At 44.9% G+C, this 23,324-nt stretch overlaps 1 protein-coding gene across 2 annotated transcripts in view; it reads right to left on the bottom strand.

The window, feature by feature from the left end:
• The window catches only part of LOC132815130 (leucine-rich repeat-containing protein 15-like), a 37,397-nt gene that overhangs the window by 2,553 nt on the left and 11,520 nt on the right, over nucleotides 1-23,324 (bottom strand). Inside the window, exon 1 of one of the 2 annotated variants that reach the window (XM_060823926.1) lies at nucleotides 5,238-5,337. The exons of the other annotated variant lie outside the window; for it this stretch is intronic. Within the exon in view, the coding sequence (XP_060679909.1) occupies nucleotides 5,238-5,331 (94 nt within the window). The 5' untranslated portion in view covers nucleotides 5,332-5,337. Of the gene's footprint in view, nucleotides 1-5,237; nucleotides 5,338-23,324 lie in introns of those variants that run through there. 2 annotated transcript variants of the gene reach the window in all.

Raw genomic sequence — 23,324 nt, 5'->3', positions numbered from 1 at the left:
ATACGCACCACTCTCTGTGTGAAAAAAAATGTCCCTTTGGACCCTTTTGTACCTCTTTCCTCTCATCTTCAACCTGTGCCCTGTAGTTTCAGACTCCCCAAACATGGGGAAAAGCTGTTGGCTATCTACCTTATTGATGCCGGTCAGGATTTTATAGACCTCTGTAAGGTCTCCTATGCTCCAGGGGGATAAAAAAATCCCAGTCTATTCAGCTTCTCCTTATAACTCAGACCTTCCGGTCCAGGTAACATCCTCATAAATCATCTCTGCATCTTTCTAGTTTAATATTATCCTTACATGGTAGAATGTGCAGAACTGCACACAGTATGCTAAATGTGGCCTCACTGGTGTCTTATCCAGCTGCAATAAGACATCCCAACTCCGGGACTCAATGTTGTGGTTCTGTTTGCCGAGCTGGGAATTTGTGTTGCAGACGTTTCGTCCCCTGTCTAGGTGACATCCTCAGTGAAGCTTCACAGGAGGCTCCCAAGCACTGAGGATGTCACCTCGACAGGGGACGAAACGTCTGCAACACAAATTCCCAGCTCAGCGAACAGAACCACAACAACGAGCACCCGAGCTACAAATCCTCTCCCAAGCTTTGAACCTAGACTCAATGCTGTCACCGATGAAAGCAATGTCACCTTCACCACCCTGTCCAACCCCTGTGACTCAATTTTCAAGGCGCTATGAACCAATACACCTTGATTTCTTTGTTCTTTAACTCTCCCAGGGCTCTACCACTGATTCCTGATGAAACATTGATTCTCCTGCTCCTCAGATACTGCCTGACCTGCTGTGCTTTTCCAGCACCGCACTCTGAACCACTCTCACTGACTGTGTAAGGCCTGTCCTAGTTTGCTTTACCAAAATGCAACACCTTGCATTTTTCCAAATTAAACTCCATCTGCAATTCCCTGGCTAATTGACCCAGTTGATCAAGATCCCTTTGCAATCTTAAATAACCTTCTTCACTTTCCACTATACCACCAATCTTGTTGTCATATACCACCTTACTAAACATACCTCCTAAATTCTCATCCAAATCATTTATATAAATGATGAATGACAGTGAACCCAGCACCAATTCCTGTGACACACTGCTGGTCACAGGCTTCCTATCTGAAAAACAACCCTCTACCACCACCTTCTGCTTTCTCTTTTCAAGGTCATAAGTCACACTGGTCACTTGATGAAGGAGCAGCGTTCCGATAGCTTGTGATTTTAAATAGCATGGTGTCAAATGACCTCTGACCTTGTCCAGCCAGTCCAACACTGGCACCTCCCCATCATGTTATCCTTTCAAGCCAATTTTGTATCTAATTGGCTAGCTCTCTCTGAAGCCCATGAGATTTAATTTTACTCAACACCCCACCATGCGGTACCTTGTGAAAGGCCTTGCTACAGTCCATGTCTACCACACTGCCCTCATCTGCTTCCTTGGTCACCCCTTCAAAAAGCTCAATCAAATTCATGAGAAATAATTTCTCATGCACAAAGCCATGCTGACTATCCCAAAAAGTCCTTGCCTCTCCAATGCGTGTCAATGCTGTCTCTCAGAATCCTCTCTAACAACTTACCCACCACAAACTTTGGGCTCACTGGTCTGCAGTTCCCAGGCATTTCCCTGCAGCCTTTCTTAAATAGTGGCACAACATTTGCCACCCTCTAAGCTTCGGGCACTTCACCCATGGCTATCGATGATACAAATATCTCCTCTAGGGGCCCCACAATTCCCTCCCTAGCTTCCCACCAAGTCCTGGGATACACTTCATTAGATTCCTGTGGATTGATCCACCATAATGAGTTTTAAAGACTTCCAGCACCTCCTCCTCTGGAATATGGACTTTCTTCAAGACAACATCATTAGTTTCCCCAAGGTCCCCAGTATTCATGATGGTAAATACTGACAAGAAATATTCATTTAGGATCTCACCTAGAACACTCGGCACATAGATGACCTTGTTGATCTTTAAGGGGCCCTATTCTCTCCTTAGTTACTCTTTTGCTCTTCATGCATTTGTAGAATTCCTTTGGATTTTCCTTTACCCTATCTTCAAAGCCATCTTGTGTCCCCTTTTAGCCCTCCTGATTTCTCTCTGAAGTGTACTTCAAAACCCTGTATACTTCTCAAGGGATTCATTTGATCCCAGCTATCTCTACCTGACACATGTCTCCTTCTTTTTCTTGACCAGGGCCTCCATACCTCTAGTCCTTCAGGCTTCCCCACTCCTGCCTGCCTTACCCTTCACTTTAACAGGAATGTGTTGGCTTTGAACTCTCATTAACTCACTTTTAAATGCCTCCCACTTCCCATAAGTCCCTTTGCCTGCAAACAGCCCCCCCCTCCCAGTCAACTTCTGGAAGTTCCTCTCTAAGACCATCAAAATTGGCTTTGCCCCAATTTAGAACTTTAACTTGTGGACCAAACCTATCCTTTTCCATAGCTACTTTAAAACTAAAGGAATTATGGTCACTGGTCCCAAAGTGCTCCCTTACTAACACATCAGTCACTTGCCCTGCCTTATTTATCAAGAGGAGGTCAGGTTTTGCCCCTTCTATAGTCGGACCATCTACATGTTATATCAGAAATTCTTCCTGAACACACTCAACAAATTTATCCCCATCCAAGCCCTTAACACTACACCAGTCCCAGTCTGGGTTTTGGAAAGCTAAAATCCCCTACTATTGCAACTGTATTATTCTTGCAGCTCTCTGTGATCTCCCTACCAATTTGCTCCTCAATCTCCTGCTGACAACTGGGGGGCCTAAAGTACAATGCTATCAGGGATTTCTTCCTTCTTATTTTTCAGTTCCACCATATCGACTCAGTGAATGTAACCCTCAAGAATATTCTCTTTTCGTATTGCTATGATGTTCTCCCAAATCAAAAACACAATTCTCCCTCCTCTCTTGCCTCTCCTCTATCCTTCCTATAGCATCTATACCCTGTCGCTCCCTCAGCCATGTCTCTGTAATAGCTATGATATCCCAGTCCCATACTCCTGTTAATTTCCCTTACCTGTCAGGCTTCTTACATTGAAATAAATGCAGTGTAACTTAGACTTCCCATGCTTCCTGTCTACTGCTAGGATTACCCGCACTGCCTTGCTCTGCTATCCTCAAGCTCTCTTTCGTCTCCACTTTAGATCTTCCCACACCCCCCCAGCCTCCTCCCCAGATTAGTTCAACCCTGGTGATTGACTCTACCAAATGCCCCCACCAGGACATTGGTTCCCCTCCAGTTTAGGAGAAACCCTTCCCTCTTGTACAGGTCACCTCTACCCCAGAAGAGATCCCAAGGATCCAAGAATCTGAAACCCTGCCCCCTGCGCCAGCTCTCAATCCATGTGTTCATCTGCCAAATCCTCCTATTCTTACCCTCACTAACACGTGGCACTGGAAGTAGTCCAGAAATTACTTTCTTTGATGTCCTGCACTTTGACCTTCTGCCTAACTCCCTATAATCACGCTTCAGGACCTTATCCCTTTTCCTACCAACTGTGTACAATGATCTCCGACTGCTCACCAGAATATCAAGCATCCGCTCAGAGATGTTCTTCAGCCTGGCACCAGGGGAGGCAACACACCATCCTGGAGTGTCCAACATAGCCACAGAAAGGCCTGTCCTTGCTCCAACTAGTGAGTCTCCGAGCATCGGTCACTTGGATGTTGCCCACCCCATCTCTATGGCAGAGCCAGTTGTGGTGCTATAGGCCCAGCTGCTGCTGTTATATTCTCCTGAGGGGCTATCCCTACAACAGTATCCAAAAGAATATAACTGTTAGAGAAGGGAATAGTCACAGGAGATTCCTGCACCACCTGCTTCTCCTGTCAGTCACCCATCTACATGCCTGAACCTGTGGTGTGACCACCTCCCTATAACTATTGTCTGTCACACTCTCTGCCCCTGTCTGCTCCTCAGTGTGTCCAACTGCTGCTCCAAATGAACCACGCAGTCTGCAGCCAGTCACACTTCCTGCAGACACAGTCCCCAGGGACATCAGACTGCTCCCTGGTCTCCCACATCTGGTAGGATGAGTATACCACTGCCCAAACTTTCATCACTGCCCCTTTTACACTAAGACAAATAAGAAAATATTACCCTTGCCTCGTTGCTGATCGCCCTCCTCACTGAAGCCTGGTATTCACCAAAGCTCACACTTAAACCTCCAGCAGCTCTCTAACCACAAAGCAGTCCTTCTCAAAATGGCCGTTCCAAAAATGGCCGCTCTGCTCGAGCCTGCCTTCCTTGTTTTACTCCTGGGTTGTCACGGTGACTGAGCCAACTCCTCCCTGAGTCCTCCTCAGTTGCTTCTCAGCACCTCCCTTTGTCAGCACAAGGCTTTTCCAATTACCCCTGACAGTGAAGTTAGGCATTTTGATGACTATGTTAGAATAACAAACAACATCGACACTAAGTCCTTTCTACGTCACCCTCTACATGTTCCTTCCCAGACACCCTGATCAATTAATCTTCTGAAAATGTGACAAAGGCACAGAAAACTGATGGATCTTAGACATATTCAGAAATGTGTTTAATTGGAAGTTGCAGATATGATTGGAGAAATGTTGGAATGAGGATTCTAATCAAAGGCTTTCCTAACAACATTTGAGAATTGAAGTATCAGTTGAATGTGAAGTAAATTTGAAGGAGAGGAGGGGAGTTCTCCCCACAGTTTTATGCTCAGCAACATCACAAAAACTAACAAAGTGTCACTTTCCAGGTTGTGGGAGTTTGCTGTGTACAGATTCCTACCTTACAACGGTAACTAGACTTCCAGAGTTCTTCATTGGCTGTGAAAGGCTTTATGCTTGGCCTGACATTGTGAAAGGTGCTATTGAAATGAACAACTTAATGAACTGCTCACACTGATGTACGGAGATGGGTCAGTTGGCTGGACAGCTGGTTTGTGATGCAGAGTGGGTTTGATTCCAGCTGAGGTTATTGCAAAGCTTGTCTTTCTCAAGGTGTGCCCTGGACTGAGGTGTGATGACCCTCAGGTTAACCCATCACCAGTTATTCCTTTCTCCTGAGAACAGCCCTATGGTGTGGTACAACTATGGCAATTTTACTTCTTACCTGTATTGAACATTAAAAATGAAAAAAAAGACTCGATCCAACTTAATTGATGTCCCCAATGGATTACAGATAAAATTATTTCCTCTCTCTTCCTGTAGATCAGACATGAATGCATTTGATAAAACTATTCCAAATTAAACACACCAATACTCACCAGTAAGCTCTGTCCTGCAAACCCCTTCTGAACAACTCCCTTCTGCCTGTCCACAACATTGCAGAAATTTGTTTTCTGGGGCATGTTTGTTCATGAGGTTAATGATCTTGCAATCATTGTCAGTCAGTTGTTGACACAGCCTGTTTTCCTAAGAATGGTGATCTTTTACAGATTAAGGCCAAAAGTAAATCTCTGTTGAATTTGATTTTTTTAAAAAAAGTTAATTCATGCGATGTCAGTGTCACTGACTGGTCCAGCATTTATTCCCCGTCCCTAGTTGCCCCTTTGAGAAGGTGGGGGTGAGCTGCCTTCTTGAACCGCTGCAGTCCATCTGCTGTAGGTAGACCCACAATGCCCTTAGGGAGGGAATTCCAGGATTTTGACCCAGCGACAGTGAAGGAATGGCGATATATTTCCAAGTCAGGATGGGGTTGGAGGGGAACCTGCAGGGGGTCGTGTTTCCTGTATCTGCTGCCTTTGACCTTCTAGATAGAAGTGGTCATGAGTTTGAAAGGTTCTTGCCTTAGTGACGTTCTGCAGTACATCGTGTAGATTATACACACTGCTGCTACTGACCATTGCTGGGGGGGAGGAGGGGGAGTGAATATTGAAGGGTATGATGCCTTTGCTTTGCCCTGGATGGTGTCACAAGCTTCTTGAGTGTTGTAGGGGCTGCACACGCCCAGGCAAGTGGGGAGTGTTCCATCACACGCCTGACTTATGCCTTGTAGATGGTGCTGAAGATATGTTGCTGGAAAGGCGCAGGAGAATCGACATTTCGGGCATGAGCCCTTCTTCAGAAACGTCGATTCTCCTGCTCCTTGGATGATGCCTGACCTGCTGCGCTTTTCCAGCAACACATTTTCAGCTCTGATCTCCAGCATCTGCAGTCCTCACTTTCTCCTTGTAGATGGTGAACAGGCTCTGGGGAGTCAGGAGGTGAGTTACTCACTATAGTATTCCAGTTTCCCAACTTGTGCTGAAGTACTTTCTTTATGAAATAATCATTCTCTCCGTTTTCAGTTCATTTCACCAAATGGGTAAGAAAGATCAGATAAGTAGCTAGTTTAAGTGTTTCGCTGATGTTTGTCTGAATCAGGGTTAGCTGCTGTGTTGGTGTGATTTGGTAACTCTGACAAACAGGTAGGAGCAGAAGGAGGTCCTTGTGTTTTTCTGCATCATTCAGTGTGGTTGTGGCTGACATATTTCTTCATTCCTTTTGGCAAAAGTGAGGACTGCAGATGCTGGAAATCAGAGTCTAGATTAGAGTGGTGCTGGAAAAGCACAGCAGGTCAGGCAGCATCCGAGGTTCCTTTTACCTCACAGCAGCAGGGTCCCAGGTTCAATTCCAGCCTCGGACGACTGTCTGTGTGGAGTTTGCACATTCTCCCCGTGTCTGCGTGGGTTCCTCCGGGTGCTCCAGTTTCCTCCCACAGTCCAAAGATGTGCGGGTCAGGTGAATTGGCCATTGGAAATTGTAGTGTTCAGGGATGTGTAGATTGGGTGCATTAGTCAGGGGTTAAATGTAGAGGAATGGGACTGGATGGGTTACTCTTTGGAGGGTCGGTGTGAACTAGTTGGGCTGAAGGGCCTGTTTCCACACTGTAGGGATTCTAAAATCTGACTCCCTAACCTGACTAACTCTGTTGAAAATAAATTATTAATTTCAATCTTCAAACTTTCAATCATCCTCCAACCTCAACTGGTTTTGGGAATATCTTCCCAAATGCATCACCTCACACTTCTCCAGGTTAAATTCCATTTGCCGCTTGTTTGTTCAGCTGACCCAGTCCATTGATATCTTCCCACGGTGTACAGCCTCCCTCTTCACTTTTACCCATGTGCACAGTTTTTGTGTCATTTGTAAATGTGTTGATCATGCTCTCATATTTACATCCAAATTATTAACATATACCACAAACAGGAACCTGGTACTGAGATCTGTAGACCACCTTGAGAAACAAAATTCCAGGCACAAGAATATCTAACAATTACCCTCTATGTTCTGCCAATCTGTTCCCCGTTTGCTCCTATATCCTGCATTCATAGGAGCATTTTTTCACCAGTCTTCCATATGAGACCTTGTCAAAAGCCTTTCTAAAACCCATCGACACCACATCGACTTCACTATACTCTGCATCCTGCTTATAACTTCTTCAAACATTTAATCAAATCAGTGCCTTGTACAGCTGAAGCATGACCTCGTGGATCTGAAACTCAATCCCCCTACCAATAAACGCCAACACACCATGTGCCTTCTTAACAACCCTATCAGCCTGGGTGGCAACTTTCAGGGATTTATGCACCTGGACACCAAGATCTCTCTGTTCACCTACACTGCCAAGAATTTTACCATTAGCCCAGTATCCTGCATTCCTGTTACTTCTTCCAAAGTGAACTCACACTTTTCCACTTTAAACTCCATTTGCCTCCTCTCAGCCCAGTTCTGCATCTTATCCATGTCCCTCTGTAACCTACTACATCCTTCAGCACTATCCACAACTCTGCCTGCCTCAGTGTCATTCGCAAATTTACTAACCCATCCTTCTACACCCACATCCAGATCATTTATGAAAATGACAAACAGCAGTGGCCTCAAAACAGAACATTTCCCATCAACCACCACCCTCAGTCTTCTTTCAGCAAGCCAATTTCTGATCCAAATTGCTAAATCACCTTCAATCCCGAAGCTCCATATTTTGTGCAATAGCCTCTCGTGTGGAACCTTATCAAACACCTTACTGAAGTCCATATACACCACATCAACCACTTTACTTTCATCTACCTGTTTTGTCATCTGTTCAAAGAAAGTTCCTTGAAGGTGGAATCGTAGGTAGATAGGATAGTGAAGAGGTAGACAGGGTAATGAAGAAGGCGTTTGGTATGCATTTCTTTATTGGTCAGTGCATTGAATATAGGAGTTAGGAAGTCATGTTGCGGCTGTACAGGACATTGGTTAGGCCACTGTTGGAATATTGCATGCAATTCTGGTCTCCTTTTTATCGGAAGGATGTTGTGAAACTTGAAAAGGTTCAGAAAAGATTTACAAGGACGTTGCCAGGGTTGGAGGATCTGAGCTATAGGGAGATGTTGAACAGGCTGGGGCTGTTTTCCCTGGAGCGTCGGAGGCTGAGGGGTGACCTTATAGAGGTTTATAAAATCATGAGGGACTTGGATAGGATAAACAGTCAAAGTCTTTTCCCTGGGGTCGGGGAGTCCAGAACTAGAGGGCATAGGTTTAGGGTGAGAGGGGAAAGATATAAAAGAGACATAGAGGGAAATTTTTTCACACAGAGGGTGGTATGTGTATGGAATGAGCTGCCAGAGGAAGTGGTGGAGGCTGGTACAATTACAACATCTAAAAGGCAGCTGAATGGGTATATGAATAGGAAGGGTTTGGAAAGAAAAGTGCTGGCAAATGGGACTAGATTAGGTTAGGATGTGTGGTTGACATAGACAAGTTGGACTGAAGGTTCTGTTTCCATATTGTACATCTCTATGACTTGAGACTCTATAACTGCAATAAAATTCATAAGATCAGATCTAAAATAAAGTTAGTCATATATAAAGAACAAAGAAAATGACAGCACAGGAACAGGCCCTTCAGCCCTCCAAGCCTGTGCCGATCCAGATCCTCTATCTAAACCTTTCTAAGGATCTGTATCCCTCTGCTCCCTGCCCATTCATGTATCTGTCTAGATATATCTTAAATGACACAATTGTGTCTTTCTCTACCACCTCCGCTGGCAACGTGTAAAAGGCACCCACCACCCTCTGCGTAAAGAACTTTCCACACATATCTCCCTTAGACTTTTCCCCGCTCACCTGGAACTCGTGACCCTTAGTAATTGAGTCCCCCACTCTGGGAAAAAAAGCTTCTTGCTTTTGTTATGAAGGTGTGGGTATACTCTAACATTAAGAGAGCTAAAAGCAAGCAGCGACAGCACCAAGTGTCCTGAAAAAGATACAATGTAACATGTGCTCCAGCTACTGACGTAGCTCGGGTAGCTGGTTGCCTGGAAATGACAAAACAGATTGGAATTAGGCCAATCAGTTAAATTATACCCTGAAAAATACCAAATTCCAATCCAGTTTGATAATCTTAAAATCCAATAGAAAATTGAATAGTTTGGAGGAGAACTACCAAGCTCCCAGCATATAAAAACACAGCCCAAAAATAGCTCTCTTAAAGGTACCTTTATCGATCAGTAACCTGTGAAGTAAAATCCCCAAGTAGAACAGAAGACAGGAAGACAGAGAAAACCAAAAGCTGCCTGGTTTTGAGATAAGACGTTTTGTTTTGTAAATCTTTAATTGGGGGGTTATTAGACTAGTATTGTAGAAGGGAAATGTAAAAGATAGGTTAGAGGAAGTTGTTAATAGTTGTTAATTATTCTCTGTTATACTTTAAGAAATAAAATTGTTAATTTTTACTTTAAATAGTTAGATTAGATTCCCTATCCTTTGGCTCAACCAGCCCACACCGACCCACCAAAGAGTAACCCACCCAGACCCATTTCCCTCTGACTAACACACCTCACACTATAGGCAATTTTAGCACGGCCAATTCACCTGACCTGCACAGGTTTGGACTGTGGGAGGAAACCGGAGCAAACCAACACAAACACAGGGAGAACGTGCAAACTCCACACAGAGAGTCGCCCAAGGTTTGAATTGAACCTGGGACCCTGGTGCTGTGAGGCAGCAGTGCTAACCACTGACCCACCGTGCCGCCCAGTTCTTGGCCTCTTGAATTTTCACAGATTACTGCACGGGTTAAATCTTTTCTGTGTTGCTGGGTGAGGGTTTACCCTGTGTCATAATTTGGGGGCTCGGGTCTGGGATTTAAACTGGTTTAGACAGATTTGAATAGATTTGGGGATACGAAAAGGCCCGGCAGATTTAAACACCTGCAGGTTAGTGTCCTAGATGTTTAAATAAACTGAAGGTGAGACAATTTGTTTAATTTCGGTGACTTGTGATTGATTAAATTAGAAGTGAGAGAAATGGCTGTTAAAATTGCTAAAGAGTTTCTGGGATTTGAAGATGATTCTCAGATTTGCCAAGAAAGTTTAGAAGGAAAGAAAAAGGCCAGACTTCTGGAATTAGCAAAGAAATTAAATTTGGGTTTAACCGAGGACAAAAGTAAAGCTGAAATTGTAAGGGAGCTACTGAAACACTTAGGTGTGTCAGAAAAACAGACAAGTGCAGTAGAGGTGGAAAAACTTAAATTACAATTGAGGAAAATGGAGTTAGAAGATAAACAGAGAGAGAGGAAAGAGAGAAGGAGAAAGGGACAAAAGAGAGAGCAGGTTCTTGGCTGAGCAAAGAGAGAGAGAACAAAGGGAGAGGGAAACAGAGAGAAGAGAGAGGAAAAAGAGAGAGAAAGTTCTTATCTGACCAAAAAGACAGAGAATTTGAACTTGAGAAGTTGTGACTTAGTCAGCAAAGTCAAGTTAATAGGATGGAGATTAAAAGAGAAGGTGGTGATGTATATAAATATGTCAAAACTCTCCCACATTTTGATGAGAAAGATATTGAAGCCTTCTTTATTTCATTTGAAAAATTGGCTAGGCAGAGGGAGTGGTCTAAGGATTGATGGGTAATGTCTGTTCAGACTAAGCTGACAGGCAGAGCTAGTGAGGTATTTGTCGTGCTGTCAGATGAGGGGTCAAGAGATTATGAAGAGGTTAAACAGGCTGTTTTGTGTGTGTTGTACCAGAAGCACGTAGACAGCGATTCAGCAACAGAAGATGGAACCAGGTCTGACTTATGCTGAGTTGGAAAGAATTAAACATAATCATTTTAATTGATGGGTGCGTGCTTTGAAACTAGATCGAACCTTAGAGGCTTTAAGAGAGATTATTCTGCAGGAGGAGTTTAAAAACTCATTTCCAGAGATGATAAGAATTCACACGAAGGAACAGAAAGTTCAGGAAGTGAGAAGGGGCAGCAGGATTAGCAGATGAGCTCATGTTGGTGCATAAGACAAGCTTACGGCCAGAATTTCATCCTGTGAGGGATAGAAGTTGGGAGAAGGGGAGGTCCTACACTACGAAACCAAGAGTGGAGAGCACTGGTAAAAATTTACTACAGGATTAAAAAGAAGTCCCAGAGGGAGGACAGGAGGTGAAAGGCCTCAGGTGTTATCACTGTAATGGTGTGGGACACAGAAAATGACAGTGCCATGGTTTCAGAAGGGCACTGGGAAAAGGTGTTTTCACTGCCAGAAGGTGGCACACGTACAGAAACAGTGCTGGTCATTAAAGGCACTGCGGGAAAAGCTGTGGTGAGAGAAGCTGAGCCAGTGGCACTAGTGAAGATAATAAAGGAAATCTCAAGAAGGGCTGAGGAGCTGCAGGAAAGTGCACAGCCCAGGCTGGGGCTGGGTATGGTGTTAGTACCTGATCTCTGTAAACAATTCCCCTCCGTGGGCAAAGTTTACTCAGAAAAAACAGGTGGAGATGGACAAGAAGTTATAATTTTGAGAGATACAGGGTCTAACCTGTCGCTGATAGTAAGGGATGAGCAAATATGTACTTTTTCTGATCTGTTACCCGACAGTGTGGTAATTTGTGGGATAGACGGACAGAAATTTAGCATTCCCCTGTGTAAGATCAGGTTAACATAGAACATAGAACAGTACAGCACAGAACAGGCCCTTCAGCCCACGATGTTGTGCCAACCACTGATCCTCCTGTATGCACCCTCACATTTCTGTGCCCATATGCATGTCCAGTAGTCTCTTAAATGTCCCCAATGACTTCACTTCCACAACTGCTGCTGGCAACACATTCCATGCTCTCACAACTCTCTGTGTAAAGAACCCGCCTCTGACATCCCCTCTATACTTTCCTCCAACCAGCTTATAACTATGATCCCTCGTGTTAGTCATTTCTGCCCCAGGACATAGAGTCAATAGCCAGAGACTATCTATGCCTCTCATTATCTTGTATACTCAATTAGGTCCCCTCTCCTCTTCCTTTTCTCCAATGTAAAAAGTCCAAGCTCAGTCAACCTCTCCTCATAAGATAAGCACTCCAGTCCAGGCAGCATCCTGGTAAACCTCCTCTGAACCCTCTCCAAAGCATCCACATCTTTCCTATAATAAGGCGACCAGAACTGGACGCAATATTCCAAGTGCGGTCTAACCAAAGTTTTATAGAGCTGCAACAAGATCTCACGACTCTTAAACTCAATCCCCCTGTTAATGAAAGCCAAAACACCATATGCTTTCTTAACAATCTGTCCACTTGGGTGGCCATTTTAAGGGATCTATGTACCTGCACCCCAAGATCCCTCTGTTCCTCGACACTGCCAAGAATCCTCTCCTTAATCCTGTACTCAACTTTCAAATTCGACCTTCCAAAATGCATCACCTCGCATTTATCCAGGTTGAACACCATCTGCCACCTCTCAGCCCATCTCTGCATCCTGTCAATGTCCCGCTGCAGCCTACAACAGCCCTCTATACTGTCAACGACACCTCCAACCTTTGTGTCATCTGCAAACTTGCTGATCCATCCTTCAATCCCCTCATCCAAGTCATTAATAAAAATGACAAACAGTAGAGGCCCAAGGACAGAGCCCTGTGGAACACCACTCACCACAGACTTCCAGCCAGAATATTTTCCTTCTACTACCACTCACTGTCTTCCATTGGCCAGCCAATTCTGTATCCAGGCAGCTAAGTTCCCCTGTATCCCATCCCTCCTGACCTTCTGAATGAGCCTACCATGGGGAACCTTATCAAATGCCTTGCTGAAGTCCACATACACCACATCCACAGCTCGACCCTCATCAGCTTTTCTAGTCACATCCTCAAAGAACTCGATAAGGTTTGTGAGGCATGACCTGCCCCTCACAAAGCCATGTTGACTGCATTTAATCAAGCCATGATCTTCCAGATGGTCATAAATCCTATCCCTCAGAATCACTCAGTTGGAGTGTCAACTCAAGACTGGGGAAGTTACAGTGGGAGTGAGTGTCAGTTCCCGGAATTCAGTTTGTTCTTGGGAATAATTTGGCAGGATCCAAGGTGGGAGTGACACCCCTTGTGGAGAAGCCTAAGGAAGACCAAGAAACTGAGGAGTTAAAACAGAAATATCCTGGTATTTTCCCAGCCTGTGTGGTAACCAGATCCCATTATCATAAATCACAACACGAAGTGAAAAGTAAAGAGAAAGATGAAGGAGTTGAGGTTCAGTTAGCGGAGACCTTGTTTGACGTAATGGTGCAGGAAAAGTCTAAACAGGCAGAGGGTCAGACAGAAGTGTTTAGTCCTGAAAGGCTAAGGGACGTACAACAGCAAGACAAGACGATAAAAGACATATATGTGGATGTGTATTCCGAAAAGGAGGCAGAGAATATTCCGGAGGGTTAATATCTGAAAGATAGAATCCTCAGACGGAAAAGGGAGACCACAGCAGGTTAGTGCAGAGGAGGAACGGGCCGAAGTGCACCAGATTGTGTTGCCGGTAGCACACAGACAGGAGGGATTATGGGGAGCACATGAACTACCTGTAGGAGGTCACCTCAGGGTATGAAAGATTCACGCTGAGGTACAAAAACATTTTTATTGGCCTGGAACGCACAAGGATGTGGTTAACCTTTTGCTGTACGTGTCATACATGCCAAATGGTGGGTAGGCCTCAGGCTGTAATAAACCCAGCCCCTTAGTTACCAACTCCCACATTTGAAGGGCCTTTCACACGGGTTATAATTGATCGGGTAGGTCCCCGCCCAAGAACTAAAAGTGGGAACCAGTACATGTTAACCATTACGGATGTGTCTCCCAGATTTCCGGAGGCAATCCATTCCGGAGTATCACGGCAAAAAGGGTGGTAGAGGAGTTAGTATCTTTCTTCACACAGTGTGGGCTACCCAGAGAGCCTCAGTCAGACCAAGGGTCACATTTTACTGCTGGGCGGTTTAAGGAGGTTACGGATAGATTAGGTATACAGCGATTTAAACCCAGTGTGTATCGTCCTGAATCCCAGGGAGCTTTAGAAAGGTGGTATCAGACCCTGAACACCATGTTGAGAGTGTACTGTCAAGACTACCTGAATGATTGGGATAAAGGTACCACATTCGTATTGTTTGCCATTAGAAATTAATCTACTCAGTTCACTCCCTTCAAGTTAATATTCGGTCATGCAGTGAGAGGCCCTTTGAAATTAATTAAAGAAAAATTGACAGGACTGAAGTCGGAGATCTCACACTTAATCAAGGAGGTGAGTTAGCTAAACAGCATCTAAAGAGGGCACAGTGTAGAATGAAGCAGGTGGCAGATAAACGCTCTGAGACTCGGACATTTTCCTGAGGGGATGACATGTTAGTACTGTTACCAGTGATAGGAGGTCCCTTCAAAGCCAGGTTTAGTGGTCCTTATCAAATTGAGAAAAAGTGGAGTCAGGTGAACTATTTAGTGAAGATGCCAGATAGGAAAAAGAGATATCAGATATTCATCATGTGAACATGCTGAAACCATATTACATTAGAGAGAAAGAACTGGAGAAACAGGTGTTAGTTCCTGCCCTGCAGAGTGAGGAATCAAATCCAGATGATATGGATTTTGAGATGTCTCAAAATAGATTAAAAAATAAAGAGTGGAATGGGTTAGGAAGTTATCTGTCTTAGGAGCATAGAATGGAGTTGAAAGATTTGTTATTGCAGTACAAGGATATATGTGAGAATCAGATGGGGAGGACTAACACTATTGTCCATGAAGTAGACATCGGGAATACTGCTCCTGATAAAACAACACCCCTATCGGCTTAATCCTCTCAAAGCCAGACAGGTCCAGGTGGAGGTGGAGGCCATGCTCAACGAGAACATCATTAAACCAACCAAAGCGAGTGGGGTTCACCAATCGTCTTAGTTCCCAAACCGGACGGAATTCGATGATTCTGTATGGATTATCGGAAGGTTAACACTGTCACAAAATTGGACTCATAATCAATTCCAAGATTGGAGGACTGTATTGAGAAAGTGAGACAAACCAGTTACATCACCAAGTTGAACTTACTGCGTGGTAACTGGCAGGTACCTTTATCAGAGACAGTGAAAGAAATGTCTGCGTTTGTAACCCCAAATGGACGATATCAGTTTAAAGTGATGCTGTCTGGAATGAAGAACACACCGGCCACATTCCAAAGCCTCATGAACAGAATTGAGGCTGGGTTAACAAACTGTGCAGTCTATTTGGACGATGTAGTGATCTTTAGTAAGTTCTGGAAAGATCACATGGTACAGTTGGCAGAGCTCTTTGAATGACTATGGGAAGCAAAATTGATGATAAACTTAAATAAAACAGAATGTGTGAAAGCAGAGGTGACGTTCTTGGGACACGGAAGATTGATCCCATGGAACACAAAGACGAAGGCTATCGCGGAATTTCTACAACTAACCTCGAGGAAAGAGGTGCATCGATTCTTAGGACTCAGCGGATTCTATCAGAAGTTTGTTCCAAATTTCAGCGGGGTAGTGGCACCAGTAACCGATTGGCTGGAGACAAACACAACGTTTTGGTGGACAAAACCATTCCAGGAGACATTCGACCATTTAGAATCAATATCAACCACCAAACCAGTTTTAACTATACGTCGCCTTTCAAAATCTTATAAAGTCGCCATCGATGCTAGTGACGTAGGAGTTGGAGCTGTCCTCCTACAGGAAGGTGAGGGTAGAGTTGAACTGCCAGTTGGTTACTTTTTGAAGACGATCAACATCCACCAGAGGAAATACTCCACCATCGAAAAGGAACTGTTGAGTTTGGTCCCGGCCTTATAGCATTTTGATGTGTATGTCCCGAAAAATGTGTCAGAGACAGTTGTGTACACTGATTACAATCTGCTTATAGTCTTAAAATGCTTTAAAGACAAGAATATGAGACTATTTCATTGAAGTCTTATGCCACAGAGTTTTAATTTAAAAATTGTACATGTTACAGGTTGTAAGAATGTAATCGCAGATGTGTTATTGCGGATTTAACTGATAGAGTTTAGATGAGATTTGTATTTAATGTTTTGGGTATGTTCAGGTAATGTGTTTAAAAATATAGAAAAAATGAAGCCATCTTTTCATTATGATGGCTCATTTTTTTCATAAGGGGGGAGGTGTTATGAAGATGTGCGTGTACTGTACCTTCAAGAGAGTTAAAAGCTAGCAGTAACAGCACCAAGTGTTCTCAATAAAATACAATGTAACGTGCTCCAGCTACTGGTGTAGCTAGTTGCCTGGAGACAAAAATAGATTTGAATTAGGCCAGTTTAAATTATACTCCCCAAAAAATACCAAACTCCATCTAGTTTGAACTGAATATATTGACAATCTTCAAAGCCAATGACACAATCCGATGCTTGGGGAGTATAAGACCGGGGAAAATTGAACAGTTGAGAGGAGAACTGTCAAGATCCCAGCATATAAAAACACTGCCTCAAAAATAGCTCTCTTCAAGGTATCTTTATCGATCAGTAACTTGTGAAGCAGAATCTCCAAGAAGAAGAAAAGAAGACAGGAATACAGAGAAAACTGAAAGCTGCCTGGGTTTGAGATAAGATGTTCTGTTTTGTAAATCATAATCGGAGGGTTTTATTGTATAAAAGATAGGTTAGAGGAAGGAGTTGTAAATAGTTGCTAGTCAATTCTTCACTGTTCTACTTTAAGAAATAAAGTTGTTAATTTTTACTTTAAATAGTTTTTGGCCTCTCGAATTTTCACAGATTACTGCATGGGATAAATCTTTTCTGTGTTGCTGGGTTAAATTGAGCGGAGGGTTTACCCTATGTCATAACCCACCCTATCTATACCCCCATGATTTTGTAGACCTCAATTAGATGCCCCTTTAACCTTTATCTTCCTAATGAAAATAATCCTAACCTACTCAATCTCTCTTCATAGCTAGCACCCTCCATACCAGGCAACATCCTGGTGAACCTCCTCTGCACCCTCTACAAAGCATCCACATCCTTTTGGTAACGTGGTGACCAGAACTGTACGCAGTATTCCAAATGTGGCTGAACCAAAGTCTTATACAACTATAACATGACCTGCCAACTCTTGTACAGCTGCAAATGTGTTGCTGGTCAAAGCACAGCAGGTTAGGCAGCATCTCAGGAATAGAGAATTCGACGTTTCGAGCATAAGCCCTTCATCAGGAATAAGAGAGAGAGAGCCAAGCCGGCTGAGATAAAAGGTAGGGAGGAGGGACTAGGGGAGGGGCGATGGAGGTGGGATAGGTGGAAGGAGGTCAAGGTGAGGGTGATAGGCCGGAGTGGGGTGGGGGCGGAGAGGTCAGGAAGAGGATTGCAGGTTAGGAGGGCGGTGCTGAGTTGAGGGAACCGACTGAGACAAGGTGGGGGGAGGGGAAATGAGGAAGCTGGAGAAATCTGAATTCATACCTTGTGGTTGGAGGGTTCCCAGGCGGAAGATGAGGCGCTCCTCCTCCAGCCGTCGTGTAGTTGTGTTCTGCCGGTGGAGGAGTCCAAGGACCTGCATGTCCTCGGTGGAGTGGGAGGGGGAGTTAAAGTGTTGAGCCACGGGGTGATTGGGTTGGTTGGTTCGGGCGGCCCAGAGGTGTTCTCTGAAGCGTTCCGCAAGTAAGCGGCCTGTCTCACCAATATAGAGGAGGCCACATCGGGTGCAGCGGATGCAATAGATGATGTGTGTGGAGGTACAGGTGAACTTGTGGCGGATATGGAAGGATCCCTTGGGGCCTTGGAGGGAAGTGAGTGTGGAGGTAACTCTTGTACTCAATATCCTGTCTGATGAAGGAAAGCCTGCTGTATGCCTTCTTAACTGTTCTATTGACATGTATTACCACCTTCAGGGTACAATGGACCTGAACACCCATCTGTACATCAATTTTCCCCAGGGCTTTTCCATTTACCGTACAGTTTGCTCTTGAATTGGATCTTCCAAAATGTATCATCTCGCATTTGCCCGGATTGAGCTCCATCTGCCATTTCTCTGCCCAACTCTCCAATCTATCTATATTCTGCTGCATTCTGACAGACCCCTTCACTATCTGCTACTCCACCAATCTTAGTGTATCTGAAAACATACTAATCTGACCACCTATACCTTCCTCCAGATCATTTATGTGTATCATAAACAACAGTGGTCCCAGCACGGATCCCTGTGGAACACCACTGGGCACAGGTCTCTATGTTGGGAAACTCCTTTCCACTACTACTCTGTCTCCCGCTGCCCAGCCAGTTCTCTATCTAATTAGGACACCCTGGACTCCATGTGACTTCACTTTCTCCATCAGCCTACCAGGGGGAACCTTATCAGATGCCAATCTGAAGTCCATGTATATGACATCTACAGCACTTCCCTCATCAAACAACTTTGTCACTTCCTCAAAGAATTCTATTAAGTTGGTAAACATGACATGTCCTGCACAAAACTATGTTGCCTATCACTGATAAGTCCATTTTCTTCCAACTGTAAATAGATCCTATCACTCAGTATTTTCTCCAGCAGCTTCCCTACCACTGATACCAGGCTCAGCACTCTACAATTACCTGGATCATCCCGGTTACCCTTCTTAAACAAGGGACAACATAAGCAATTCTCCAGTCCTTTGGGACGTCACACATGTTCAAGGATGCTGCATAGATATCTGTTAAGGACCCAGCTATTTCCTCTCTCATTTCCCTCAGTAACCTGGGACAGATCCCATCCAGACCTGGGGACTTGTCCACCTTGATGCCTTTCAGAATACCCAACACTTCCTCACTCCTTATGCCTCTTTGACCTAGACTAATCAAATATCTATCCCTAACCTTAATGTCTATCATGACCCTCTCCTCTGTGAATACTGATGCAAAGTACTGGTTACAAATCTCCCCCATTCTCTCTGACTCCACGCATAACTTTCCTCTGTTGAGTGGGCCAACCCTTTCTCTTGTTACCCTATTGCTCCTTAAATACGAATTAAAGGTTTTGGGATTTTCCTTAACCCTGTTTGCTAAAGATATCTCATGACTCCTTTTAGCCCTCTTAATTCCTCATTTCAGATTGGTCCTACTTTCCCGATATTCGTCCAAAGCTTCGTCTGTCTTCAGTCACCTAGACCTTACGTACACTTCCTTTTTCCTCTTAGCTAGTCTCACAATTTCACCTGTCATCCATGGTTCCCTAATCTTGCCATTTCTGTCCCTCAATTTCAGAGCAACATGTCTGTCCTGTATTCTAATAAATCTCTCTTTAAAAGTCTCCCACACATCGAATGTAGATTTCCCTCCAAATCCACATTTCTCAGCTCCTGCCTAATTTTGGTATCGTTGGCCTTCCCCCAATTTAGCTCTTCCTTTAGGACCACTTTCACCTTTGTCCATGAATATGCTAAAACTTATGGAATTGTGGTCACTATTCCCGAAGTAAGCACCTACTGAAATTTCAACCACCTAACTGGCTCATTCCCTAACACCAGGTCCGGTATGGCCCCTTCCCGAGTTGGACTATTTACATACTGTTGTAGAAAGCCCTCCTGGATGCTCCTTACAAATTCTGCTCCATCTAGACCTCTAACAATGAGTCAATGTTGGGAAAATTAAAATCTCCTATCACCACCACCCTGCTGTTCCTACATCTTTCCACAATCTGTTTACAAATTTGTACCTCTGTTCACGCTCGCTATTGGGAGGTCTGTAGTATAGCCCCAACATTGTTACCGCACCCTTCCTATTTCTGAGTTCTGCCCATATTGCCTCACTGCTCGAGTCCTCCATAGTGCCCTCCTTCAGCACAGCTGTGATAGTCTCTCTGACCAGTATTGCAACTCCTCCACTCCTTTTACCTCCCTTTCTATCCCACCTGAAGTATCTATATCCTGGGATATTTAGTTGCCAATCATGCCTTTCCCTCAACCATGCCTCAGTAATAGCAATAACATCATACTCCCAGATACTAATCCAACCCCTAAGTTCATCTGCCATACCGACTACACTTCTCACATTAAAACTAATACATCTGAGACCAGCTGTCCCTTTGTGTTCATCATCTCCTCCCTGCCTACTCTTCCCCTTAGTCACGCTGACTTCATGATCTAGTTCCTTACAGGCTTTAGTTACTGCCTCCTTACTGTCCACTAACCTCCTCGTTTGGTTCCCATCCCCCTGCCACATTAGTTTAGACCCTCCCCAACAGCATTAGCAAAAGCACCCCCAAGGACATTGGTTCCAGTCCTGCCCAGAAGTAGACTGTCCAATTTGTAACAGTCCTACCTCTCCCAGAACTGATCCAAATGTCTGAACCCCTCTCTCTGCACCATCTCACACTGCACCTTCATCCTGCCTACTGTTTCATTTCTACTCTGACTAGCACATGGCACTGGTAGCTATCCTGAGATTACTACCTGAGGTCCTACTTTTTAAACTTGGCTCCTAACTCCCTAAATTCTGCTTGTAGAACCATATCCCGTTTTTTACCTGTATCATTGGTGCCAATACAATTGGAGCTAGGTTGGAAGCTTAGAGCTAGAACAAATAGACTTGTTATGTCTGGTTTGTTTCCCATGCCACGTGCTAGTGAAGTGAGGAACAGGGAGAGAGCAGAGCTGAACACGTGGCTGCAGGGATGGTGCAGGAGGGAGGGTTTTGGATTCTTGGATAATTCAAGCTCTTTCTGGGGAAGGTGGGACTTCTACAGACAGGATGGTCTTCACCTGAACCAGAGGGGTACCAATATCCTGGGGGGGTGGAATTTGCTAATGTTCTTTGGGGATGAGCGGGTGGGGTTTAAACTAATGCAGCAGGGGGATAGGAACCTGAATTGCAGTTCCAGTGTACAGGAGGTTGAGGGTAGTGAGGTCAGGGATAGGTTTACATGGTCGCAAGAGGGCACCAGCAATTGGGATGTTGGTTTGAAATGTGTTTACTTCAATGGAAGGAGCATCCGGAATAAGGTGGGTGAACTTGCAGCATGGGTTGGCACCTGGGATTTCAATGTTGTGGCCATTTCAGAGACATGGCTAGAGCAGGGACAGGAATGGTTGTTGCAACTTCTGGGATTTAGAGGTTTCAGTAAGGACATAGAAGATGGTAAAAGTTGAAGCGGGAGGATGGGGGTGGGGGGTTTGTGTGGCATTGTTACTCGAGGGTAGTATTACAGCAGCTGAGATAACATGTGAGGACTCATCTACTGAGGTAGTTTGGGCTGAGGTTAGAAACAGGAGAGGTCACCCTGTTGGGAGTTTTCTATAGGCCTCCGAATTATTCCAGGGATGTAGAGGAAAGGATAGCAAAGATGATTCTCGATAGGAATGAGAGTAACAGTAGTAGTTATGAGGGCCTTAATTTCCTCAATATTGACTGGGAATACTATAGTTCAAGTAGTTTAGATGGATCAGGAGAGTTTTCTGACGCAATATGTGTACAGGCCAATCGGGGTGATGCCATATTGAATTTGATACTGGGGAATGAACACCGTCAGATGTTAAGATTTGGAGATAGGTGAGCACTTTGGTGATAGTGATCACAATTCTGTTATGTTTACAATAGCAATGGGCAGGGATAGGTATATACCGCAGGGAAAGAGGTATAACTGGGTGAAAGGCAGTTATGATGCGATTACTGGAAAAGCATCTTGCGATGCTGCCTGACCTGCTGCGCTTTTCCAGCATTCCTGGGATGCTACCTGACCTGCTGCGCTTTTCCAGCAACACATTTTCAGCTCTGATCTCCAGCATCTGCAGTCCTCACTTTCTCCTAGGATGCAATTAGGCAAGACTTAGGATGCGTAGGCTGGGGAAAGAAACTGCAGAGGATGGACACACTTGAAATGTGGAGCTTATTCAAGGAACAGCTGCTGCGGTCTACCTATCAGGCAGGGAGGTAATTGACAAGGGAGGGAGCTATGGTTTACTGAAGAAGTTGAAACTCTTGTCACAAGGAAGAAGAAGGCTCATGTGATGATGAAGCATGAAGGCTCAGTTAGGGGGCTTGAGAGTTATAAGTTAGCCAGAAAAGATCTAAAGAGAGGACTAAGAAGAGCCAGGAGGGGACATGAGAAGATGTTGGTGGATAGGATCAAGGAAAACCCTGAGGCCTTCTATAAATATATCAGGAATAAAAGAATGACTAGAGTAAGATTAGAGCTGAAAAATGTGTTGCTGGAAAAGCGCAGCAGGTCAGGCAGCAAAGGAGCAGGAGAATCGACGTTTCAGGCATAAGCCCTTCTTCAGGAATGAGGAGAGTGTGCCAAGCAGGCTAAGATAAAAGATAGGGAGGAGGGTTTTGGGGGAGGGGCGTTGGGAATGCGATAGGTGGAAGGAGGTTAAGTTAAGGGTGATAGGCCGGAGAGGGATTGGAGGCAGAGAGGTCGGGAAGAAGATTGCAGGTCAAGAAGGTGGTGCTGAGTCTGAGGGTTGGGACTGAGATAAGGTGGGGGGAGGGGAAATGAGGAAGCTGGAGAAATCTGCATTCATCCCTTGGGGTTGGAGGGTTCCTAAGCGGAAGATGAGGTGCTCTTCCTCCAGGCATCATGTTGCCATGGTCTGGCTCCTATACATTGGGGGAGACAGGCCGCCTACTTGCAGAACATTTCAGAGAACACCTCTGGGACACCCGCACCAACCAACCCAACCGCCCCATGGCTGAACACTAACTCCCCCTCCCACTCTGCCAAGGACATGCAGGTCTTTGGCCTCCTCCATTGCCAGATCATAACAACACGATGCCTGGAGGAAGAGCGCCTCATCTTTCGCCTAGGAACCCTCCAACCACAAGGGATGCATGCAGATTTCTCCACCTTCCTCATTTCCCCTCCCCCCACCTTATCTCAGTCCCAACCCTCGGACTCAGCACCGCCTTCTTGACCTGCAATCTTCTTCCCAACCTCTCCGCCCCCACCCCCTCTCCGGCCTATCACCCTCACCTTAACCTCCTTCCACCTATTGCATTCCCAATGCCCCTCCCCCAAATCCCTCCCCCCTACCTTTTATCTTACCCTGCTTGGCACACTCTCCTCATTCCTGAAGAAGGGCTTATGCCCAAAACGTCGATTCTCCTGCTCCTTTGATGCTGCTTGACCTGCTGCTCAGTTACTAGTGGGGTACCACAAGCACCTATTTTGGAGCCA

This window comes from Hemiscyllium ocellatum, chromosome 4 (genome assembly GCF_020745735.1).
Source record: "Hemiscyllium ocellatum isolate sHemOce1 chromosome 4, sHemOce1.pat.X.cur, whole genome shotgun sequence".
NCBI lineage: Eukaryota > Metazoa > Chordata > Chondrichthyes > Orectolobiformes > Hemiscylliidae > Hemiscyllium > Hemiscyllium ocellatum.
This window is presented reverse-complemented; position numbering and strand designations above follow the sequence as displayed.